The following is a 10,487-nucleotide window of genomic DNA, read 5'->3' as shown; positions in this document are numbered from 1 at the left end:
TAATGAGACATTCACAGTCTTCACAATTTCAAGCTGAGGAAAATGATCAATTATCACTCTGGAATCGTTCCACATTTTGTAGACATAGTTTTTTGTAGGCTGGTGAAACTCTGCCCCTTAAACATTCTCCTTTTATCCCTACTCAAGATACTGTCAACAGTTAATCAAATTAGTTGTAATAATAAATAATAAATAAATAAATAATCTGAAACCAAACCTCTTCTGACCAAACACACAAGGACAGACACAACCATAAATGAGAACACGACAAAGGGCAAGGAAGACTGGCAATATGTAGACACAGGATAATGAGGGGATATGCAACATAGGGGAGGAAGGCTGAAACCAAATACAGATGACGAGACAGGGGACGAAGAACTAAACACAAAGTACTCTACAAAAAAGTGTTGTGTCCAAATTCAGAGGTAGCATGCTGGCCGGGTAGGCCGGAGGTTTTCCGTCACCAGCTGGTCCACAGCTGCGCATTCGATGTCAAAATAAAAGATGCGCACCAGATAAGAAGTTGAAGCATGCGTTTGCGTACATAAGATTTTCTGGAGGAGGACAGACATTTGTTTAGAACTCTTAAAGATGTCGAAGAAGCTCCTTTAAGCAATTACTTTGGTGTTCCTCCACCTCCAAAGAAATGTCAGAAGGAGTCCGAACCACAAAAGAAGCGCGTATTCTCGGAAAAGTGGTTGCAGGAGGTGAGCTGGCTTCAAACAAACGATGAACGCACAGAGATGTGGTGCGAATATGGCGTGAAAATTCCACTCTAGCGTTGCAACGTCTTATCTGGAGTGCGTCTTTTATTTTGACAGCGAATGCGCACCTGCAGACCACTTATGTGCACCCCTGCTTATATATAATGTTTAACTTGAGTAACGAAAGACCGCCATCGCTGGAAACTGGAATTGGCTGGGCCATGCTATGAATTCTGCGAAAGGCTGGGCCACGAAGGATGCACTCCCCGTCAAATCGAGGGAAAAGGAAGACGCATTTGTTGGCCCCATCGAATTTGGACAGGCTTTGTTGCGTCGCGGTGACATAATTGCCTACAAATGTGAAGCACGCTACACCTGAATTTGGACACAGTAAAGAGGGCAGTAAGACAAGATGAGATCCCGGCAAGACATATTAGACTAAGACATATAGGCTTTACACAGAGATGCAAGATAAACAAACAAGGAGAGAATGGGAATATAAAAAGTGATAAACAAACTTTTAGCTAAATGAGTCAAGGAACTAAAGCTAACAAATGAATAAGGAAAGCCAAAAACTATTGTCTATCAGCATATATCAATAATACAGAACAAAGCACCATATTACACAGATTATAGAAAATACAAAACTAAATCAAACCTAAATATCCTATGAAAATCTAAACCCTGCGTCCAAAACATAGAGACTGTGCAAGTACTTGAACAAGATAGTAAGATGAAATAGTTATATATCTCACTTTAAACAGTTAAACAATAAACTATAATTTTTGTGAATCGTATATGAATGTATAACACTATGAAGGCTTCTCTCTGTCCTGACTTTGGCATCAGCATCCTGACTTGATCTTGCTTATCCGCAGCATGATTTCATGAGTTATTTGGTATTTATACACTGCCACATATCCATCCATGCTTCAAACGACTGACCTGCTGACAAATGTGTTCTCTTTATTTATATTGTCAGTAATCTATTCCTAATTAGTTATCACCTTGTTCCATCTCCCTGTCTTGTTGCAGCCAATGAGCCAGGGTGTAATAAATGAGGACTTGTTTTTTGCAGTTTAGATTTGTGTTGCAGTTGGCTTTCTGTCTGTAATGTTTGACAAAAGTTGACTTCTTTGGTTTGAGCCATGTAGTTCAGCACATTGTTATTGTGCTGCTCAGACATAATTACACATTGTAATTATTGACTCTGATATGTGCTTAGTAGAAAGTTAGGTGTTTATTTAAGCATAGTCAGTAATGAATCACTGCTGTGGTAAGTAAGCTTTCTTTGGCTTGTGATTTTAATCAGGTCCAATCTGTTTGTAGCACATCTCCCACTGCACACACAGTCTCACACTGTTGTCCACAGTTCTCACAGTTTATAGTTTTGCTTTCCAATTTTATATAGTTAACTGTGTTTATACAAATGTTATTCTGTCTGTTTCACTCCAGAAGTCACACACACCACAGTCCGGGTATACTATTGTGTAAACCAGGATGGACAGAATTAGATGCCTGGCAGTTCTCCGTTCAGCCTCCCCTGGCATTCCCCCTGAACCTAATGCACCACCTCTTCATTGCAGCTGAACCACAAACCACATCCAACCACCACAGACCGAAACGCTGCTACCATTTATTTCACTGGACATAATTGTTGAATGAGGAATTGTTTAAATGAGTGTGCTTATTTGGTACAGGCCTTTCACAGAGTTATTATGCCTGTGAAAAGAACTGCAAGTGCAACTTAAAGTTATTGTCACAGGCACTGACAGCTACAGGCTTATCTGTGTATCTCCTAAGTTAAAAACACAGTGACTTTGCCATTTTTCCTCTGGTCTACTCAACTAAAATGAGGAAGAAAAATTTAAGCTGAATGTGTGCAGCCTTCCAGAGAACACTTAATTGATAGTAGAGATAGACACCTCTTTTTGTGTTACCAAGAAATTCAGTCTAAGTGAACCGTTTAGCACAATGAAGTAATACATGGCTTTTGCTTTGCTTTATATATTTCTCAACATGTATTCAGTTTTTAAAGTTATTGCTTCTATATAATTTAGAAAAACATACTATTCAATAAACTTCAATTATTATAATAGTGCTGGAACTAGACGTTGTTACACATAAATCCTGATATTTGGTGTCTCCTTTAGAGTCGAGAACCTGGTGCTACAAAATATTTTGAAAGTGCAAACAAGGAACATGTGGACAAACGGTACATGGTAGAATATCGCAGAAGCATGGCAATCGGCTTCTTTGCTCTTCAATAGATTCAGTTGACAAAATGTAGTTTTCAACACAAACATATTGAGTATTGTGTTTTTGCATTTTATTTGGTGTATTTTCCCACCAAATTTATAACAGAAGCTGTAGCTATGCAATTTATAGCAATATATGTGTGATATCTTTGCTCTCTGGTCAGTGAAAAAAATCAGTGGTTCAGTTCTGCCACATAAATACTCTGGTCACAACCACCTTCTAACCAGAATTAAACCACAAGATGAAAACATTTACAGATGCATGCAGAAGTGAAAGGATGCTTTTCATTGTAATAATGCCAAAAAAAAAAAGAAAAAAAAAAGAGTTGAGCAAAAAGTCAAAATCTTTTTCTGCAGCGTAATGGGAGCATTCTTTAGTCAGATAAGACCAAACCAAGTGTGTTCATTTCAGCTAGGCCAGAGCATGTTTTGCATGAACCCTCTCAGGACTGTCAGATTCAAATAGCATGCTGCCATTCAGCCACAAATAAGTATGACAACAATCCATGGGTCACGGCAAAAATCTGAGTTTCAAAAAAAGAAAGAAGTAAATCTATAACCTGGATGAAAATGTTGCCTGAGAACAGTTTTTTTTAATAACACAGAGAAAGGGAACAACACAAGAAACATGCTTGTATATTCTGAACAGACAGGAAACGCAAACTCTGCTGCGGTTGAAGTTACAGCAGATGTTTGAGCTCAGTGTAAAAGGGAAGGAAGAAAGAAGGACGGTCTTAAGTACATCATCTCTTTCTTCTGCTTAATTATTTTTGAAAACCGAAACACTTAAAGCTTAGCTGTGGATCAGAGTGCAGCAGAGCTGGATGTGAGGATGAGGCGCTCTTTGCTCTGTGTACTGGGGCTATTCTGTAAGTACATAACTAATTGTAACTGTTTATATGGCACTGATTAAATAAAAAACTGTTTTTCATTTGTGTAAATTAGAGTTTTTGAGTGGGGGAACAACTTTGTCTAAGAATTTGATGCTACATTGTGTTCAATTGTTTTACACTACCAGTTTAAAGTCTAGAAAGCAAAGAAAATGGAGAATGAGCATGAGCTGTGTCATCTGAAAATTCACCTTTTTATAAATGTTTTAGTGCATAATGAGATGATTTTCTGTCACTTTGATGATGTTTCAATCTTGATTGTAGTGCTCAGAACATTGTTCTATGGAAATGCTGAAGGTAAGATGTGTTTTTTTTCTTTTGTTCCTCTTTATTGAATATTACAGTTTTTTAAAGACGCTAGGACACATTTCTCAATACTTAGGTCACGTTTGCAAAACTCCTCACACAGTGAGCACAACAGAAGTCTATGTGGGCTAAACTGAGGACCAGTTATCATTGTTTTGGCACAAAATGCATTCAATGACTACATCTCTCAAATTTCATGAATTATCTTCTCACTCAGACACAACTGCCAAAAATCTTTGTACGGACAGGACATTTTGCATGTGCTTACATACTGTTTTCAAAACTGTTAAACTTATGGCCAAAACAATAACACAATGCAAAACTTGAAAAGACAGCAAAATCCAACAGCAATATTTTATTGAAACATATTTTAAATCTAAAATTGCAGTTTAACCAGCCACAGCTTATTCTCATTGTAGATGAACATCTACACAGGTGTTACTCCTTCAATTTTTCAACTCCTTCAATTCTGGCAGCCAGAAGATTCTTTCCTAGGTGTATTGCCCTAGATGACATAAGATGTGATGTGGATGAGAACCTGTGGCCAAATGGAGGAGACTGAGTAGATTAGCATTACTATTGTATGTGTATCAGTGGATGGTGTGTATACAAATTCTTGTATTTTGGGATTACTTAGTGCAAAAACAATAAAAATACATAAACAAATATTAACGAATTCTGCATGATGTCTGATTCATTCCAGTAACATATATTGAAATTATAAAGAGAGATGTGTCCTTGTTTTACACAAGAAAACACTGTGTAATGCTACATGTTGTTAGTGTTTTTTAGGTCATTGTTTTGTGGGTGACAAAGTGTGTTTGTCGGCTGTCAACCTTTGCTAGTGTTCTGGAAGAATGAGTTTATTTGAGACCTGAATGAAGTGTTTTGGTAGTTGTAGTGCATTTTGAATGTGAAATGAACTGCTTTGCCAAGCTGACGGTCAGTTAGGAGGATTGTGTGAAGAGTTTTGCAAAAGTGACCTAAGTATTGAGAAATGTGTCCTAGCGTCTGTAAAAAACTGTAACAGTATTGATCTTCTATCTTCTATCTTCTGTAGCACTCAAAATTACTCTTCATTTTTATACTTTTTTGTCACACTTGAACCAAAACCCAGAAACAGAACACAACCAAGAACTTAAATTATCAGGCAGTATGTTTCTAAAGATACTAGTAACTGAGACAAATAGGTTACTGTGATAGTGTGTGTGTATGTGTGTGTGTGTGTGTGTGTGTGTGTGTGTGTGTGTGTGTGTGTGTGTGTGTGTGTGTGTGTGTGTGTGTGTGTTACAGCACATGTACATGTTAATACACATGAAGACATGCTATGTAAAGCTGGCTCTGTTTTAGAACAAATTACGTGTAAAAAATCTTAACTTTAAAAAACTGATGAATTGATGACTTTTTCAGTACTTAACATGCATCAACACTTTGGAAAAGTGGCAAGAGGGAATCTCTCTCTCAGATCATTTCATGCACCTTCGTGAGCAACATTTTAGACTTCCATCATAGCTAAAGGACACCTCATTAATTTGATCGTATTTGATTCATGTCCTGGGATTCATCTATTTCCAGGATGATGACAGTGTGAAGTAATTCCTGGGCACATGGCTTTGGGTAACTTGCATCAAAAACAAAAAATGCTTCGAAGCAGCCATCAACAGGCCTTTAGATTGCTGCAAAAAAGCAGAAACAAATCTATCTTCTAGTACCAGGCAAGATGAACATTTTCTTGTGGTTCCTTTGGTGCTGAATTTATTTCCCTGTTTGAACAAAGCATTTTCCTGACATTGCATAGACATTCCTCCAGAAATCCAGTTGCTGGCCTATGAGTTCTGCCAGGGCTGAACCACGCATCCTGAAATTTTCCACGGAGCTGAAAAACTTTCTGGCGCTGCTGGCCTGTGTTAGGCAAAGCCGTGCTGGGAAGAGGAGAGCCGGCCTCAGGCCTCGCCCGTAGAGCTCTGACATAATGTCCTTGTACTGCGCCCGCTGACTGAGGACTTCGAGATTGTAGTTCTCCACAATTTAGATGGGCACACCTCGGTAGTCAAATTTCCCTCTCCTCCTAACTTCTTGGATGATGAGGTCCTTGATCTCGTATCGGTGCAGGTGGATGATCACCGGGCGAGGTGGGAATGGTGTTATACTTTTTATGCTTTCCAATGGCTTTTAAGTGTGCAAAAAGCAAATAAAAAGGAGGACGCTCGCTTAACACTGAAGGCTATCACCACCCTGCTCCAGCAGCACCAAGATGAGTTAGCATCTGAATTTAAATCCTCATTTAACACCCTCGATTCAAAACTGGACCAAGTACGACAAGCCCTAGAGGAAAAGGTCGAGAGAGTTTCGTCCTTGGAGCTTGCAACTGAAGACCTGAGCCAACAAGTCGCTGACCTTGAAAGCACGTGTGCCGCTGCTCGTGAAGATAACAGCCAGCTTTATTTATGCCTTACACAGCATCCCAACTCTTTAGCTAACTTAATAACTTTAGCTAAAGTGAATAGTTAGTCCAATTCATTAGTGCAGCATTACTGGATCACCTCTGTTTGAAGTGATATGATATGATATACAACTATCACTGTGTTTAACTACCATAATAATTCTTAGGGTACTGAGTGCATGCTTAATTAATTTTTTTTTTTTTAAACACACTGCTCCATTAATATGTTTGACAGGCTGAAGTTGTCGGGTCACCTCCTAAATCGACCATCTTTTACGGTGTTTTGTGCCAGAAATGGAGTGTCCACTGAAGACTGAAGATACTGAATCTCTATGCCTTGCCATTGATCCCTCTTGTGCCTTCATCTAGACAAGAGACATTAACTTAACCACTCTCATATGCTCTGTACCTACATCACCTTCCCTGACAGTTGTAGCTTGGCTCATCTGAGGGTGAAATTATAAGAATGTGTTATTTTGCAAAGTGCTCTCTAGGGTTCCTAAATAAAATATGGCATTGAGGTCATTTCTTTTGAATTAATCCCTTCTTCTGAAATATAAGAACCTCTCCTGGTTTTAATGGCACTTTGGATTTCTTTACTTTCTGTTCCACTTCCAAACCCAAATAGATGCTGACAAGCTGACACAGTAACATGGAAGAGGGAAAGACGTTGCAAAGGACTACTACAAATAAACCTAATGCCTAACAATGAAAAGTGTAAAATAAGAACAATAATAATAATAATAAAGATAAAAGATGAAGTAACACGTTTTTAGTATTTTATTTATTCCAAATGATCATCCAGATGTCTGTGACATGTGATGACAAACACCATAATGGAAAGCCTTAGTCATCACATGCTTAAACTCATCATATATTTTTGCATATGCTGAACAGGTAGTCAGACATGCTGTAACTGTGTGGTAGAAAACAGCATGAACACCATACGGCAGGGGTCTCAAACTCCAGTCCTCGAGGGCATGGAAAAGTTGCATGACACTTTGACCCTTGAGGACTGGAGTTTGAGACCCCTGTCATATGGAGTATGACAGGTGTGGTTGAACTGCATGAAGACTCTGAAGTTTCTCTTCTCTTCTGGCAGGACAAGAATGTGGCCTTGTCCTGTGAGCCACTGTAAGGATGTACTTAGAGTAGAACTGGACTGTCACCGGCCTCAGGCTCTTCACCCTTTTCAAAGACAAAGCAGTCATTTAGATAAAATATTGTTTACCTGTAAATGCACAAAGTAAATTTAGAAATGTAATTATTGTCAAGAGTGAACAAGCACTGATAGTGTAATCTACAGCTGTGGCCAAACGTTTAGAGAATGAGAAGTGTTGTTTGCTTATTTACAAAGTTTGCTGTTTCAGTGATAGTTGTATATCACATTATATCACTTCAAACAGAGATGATCCAGTAATGCTGCACTAATGAATTAGACTAACTATTCACTTTAGCTAAAGTTATTAAGTTAGCTAAAGAGTTGGGATGCTGTGTAAGGCATAAATAAAGCTAAAATACAAAGGTTTGGGCACCGTTTTGCATGTTTCCCTACTGCAGGGGTCTCTGCAAGCATACAGAGGGGGTACTCTGAGAGGGTACAAGATGACAACTTTGGAATTCTACTAGAAACAGTCGATCATGTTTGTTTGTCAAAGCTGAATTCAGGGCAAACTACGCTAAATTACCATTTTTAGCTAACAGCTAAGCATAACAGTTACTGTACGGCTATCATTTGTTAACATGACGCTTGTTCTTATACATGTAATACATTTATTACCAACCTGAGAGTTTATCCGCTGGTCATTCGACATGACGAATGACTTCTGAAGTCTTAATTCAGCTCAAGACGCTGTAGATTCCCGTCAGTAACACTTTCGGTCCGCTAGTAAAACGTAGTTCTATTAATCTGCGCTTGAACAGGAACCGGATGTAAGTTCCAAAAAACTGAATTTTGGAACTGAAATTGAATAGTAGAGCTGAAACTGAATGTTGAGAAGTGAAACTGAAATTATTCGAGAGCTGAATTTTTAAAGGATAAAATGCAGTTTCAAAGCAAATCAATTCATTTTCAAAATATAAAATTCAATTTCAATTTAGTGATGATCATTTTCAAACCATACATTCAATTTCAAATTAGACTAATTCAAATTCAGTTTTCAAAAGCATTTATTCAAGTTACAATTCAGATTCAATCTGAGCAATTCAAATTCAAATTGAACTTATTCAAATTCAGTTTCTGATGGCACAGATTTCTGCCCATACGGTGTGCTCTATTGAGCTCCAGTGGAGGTTGAAGTATTTCTTTGCCCAATAACTCACGTGGTTACTCACGAGTTACGTGGATGTTCTGATGCCTACTACGGCTCTCCAGGTCTGTAACTGATTTCTTTAGCTGGCTGTTATCTTCACGAACAGCGGCACACGTGCTTTCAAGGTCAGCGACTTGTTGGCTCAGGTCTTCAGTTGCAAGCTCCAAGGACGAAACTCTCTCGACCTTTTCCTCTAGGGCTTGTCGTACTTGGTCCAGTTTTGAATCGAGGGTGTTAAATGAGGATTTAAATTCAGATGCTAACTCATCTTGGTGCTGCTGGAGCAGGGTGGTGATAGCCTTCAGTGTTAAGCGAGCGTCCTCCTTTTTATTTGCTTTTTGCACACTTAAAAGCCATTGGAAAGCATAAAAAGTGTTCAAAACACAAGAAAAGTAGTTGCGAGTGTAAGCGACTTAATGGTGGTAATTGGAGGGGTGAAACTGGTTGGAGTTAAATTCACCAGAGCAGTTCGTTCCTGCGTCTACTCAGGTCACACACTGACTGGAAGTCCTGGCCTGTTATTTTAGATCGTTTTTCACCTATTTCTCTACCTGAGCTGGTAAGATTAGTGAACTCTATGAAAGCATGCTTCTATTCACTGAAAATTTTACCTGCATCTTTATTCAAAAATGTCTTGCTTTCTATTGGTCCCTGTGTGCTCACCATAATCAACACTCCACTGGTGTCTGGCAAAGTCCCTGCTTATTTTAAAAATGTTGCCATACACCCCCCTTTAAAAAACCAAAGATAGACCCTTCTCTAGCAGTTACAGACTGTTCTCAAAATTGCCGTTTATTGCTAAGATTTTCGAAAATGTTGTGGCTAAGCAGCTTACAGCAGTTTTGGACAAACACAGCATTCTTGACATACTTCAGTCTGGCTTTCGTAGAGCTCACTGTACTGAAAGGGCCCTTCATGCTGTTTCCAGTGACATTTTGATGCAAAACAATGCAGGAACATGTTCTCTTCTGCTGATGGTGGACCTCACGTCGGTCTTTGATATATTTGACCACCACATTTCGTTTGAAAGGCTGAAATATTGGGTCGGTGTAACTGGATCTGCCTTAGAGTGGTTCTCCTCATTTGTCTGAACAATGCTTTTCTGTGGTGGTTTCTAAGTACAGGTAATGTCCCACTATGGTGTGCCAAAAGGTTCTGTGGGGCCTTTATTGTTTCTAATATATCTACTTCCTCTTCAGCATATTTTGAGGACATTTGCTATCACTGCTATGCAGATGACATTCAGTTATACGTTTCTTTTAGGCCCCAAGATGTTTCCAAGCTGCAGATTCTGAATAAGTGCTTAGACTCTATTAAAGGTTGGATGACTGACAACTTTCTCAACGTAATGAAAGAAAAACTGAAGTCCATCTATGTGCTCCTGACAGATTTGTACCTAAGATAATGAAAGCTCTTGGTCCCCTTGCAACATTTGTGAAATCGTCTATCAGAAGGCTTGGGGTAACACAGTGCCTCAGTGATTCACAAAACTGTTTCACAGATCACAGAACTATATCAGGGTGTCACTTCGCAGGCAGTAATGTAGATAAAAATAATGAAATCCTGTTCCCCAA

The 10,487-nt window shown here is 38.8% G+C and overlaps 1 protein-coding gene across 1 annotated transcript in view; it reads left to right on the top strand.

Annotated features, from left to right (window-relative positions):
* The first annotated feature begins 3,767 nt into the window (after positions 1–3,767).
* The window catches only part of LOC146674646 (Fc receptor-like protein 5), a 62,932-nt gene continuing 56,212 nt past the window's right edge, over positions 3,768–10,487 (top strand). The window contains exons 1-2 of the mRNA XM_085401100.1: positions 3,768–3,831; positions 4,117–4,149. Coding sequence (XP_085257226.1) covers positions 3,795–3,831; positions 4,117–4,149 — 70 coding nt within the window. The 5' untranslated portion in view covers positions 3,768–3,794. The remainder of the gene's footprint in view (positions 3,832–4,116; positions 4,150–10,487) is intronic.

This window comes from Rhamphochromis longiceps, linkage group LG3, assembly GCF_057381845.1.
Source record: "Rhamphochromis longiceps isolate RC_006_pf linkage group LG3, R_longiceps_female_GT1.1, whole genome shotgun sequence".
NCBI classification, from domain to species: domain Eukaryota; kingdom Metazoa; phylum Chordata; class Actinopteri; order Cichliformes; family Cichlidae; genus Rhamphochromis; species Rhamphochromis longiceps.
The sequence above is the reverse complement of the archived record's forward strand: the minus strand, read 5'-3'. Positions and strand labels throughout refer to the sequence as shown.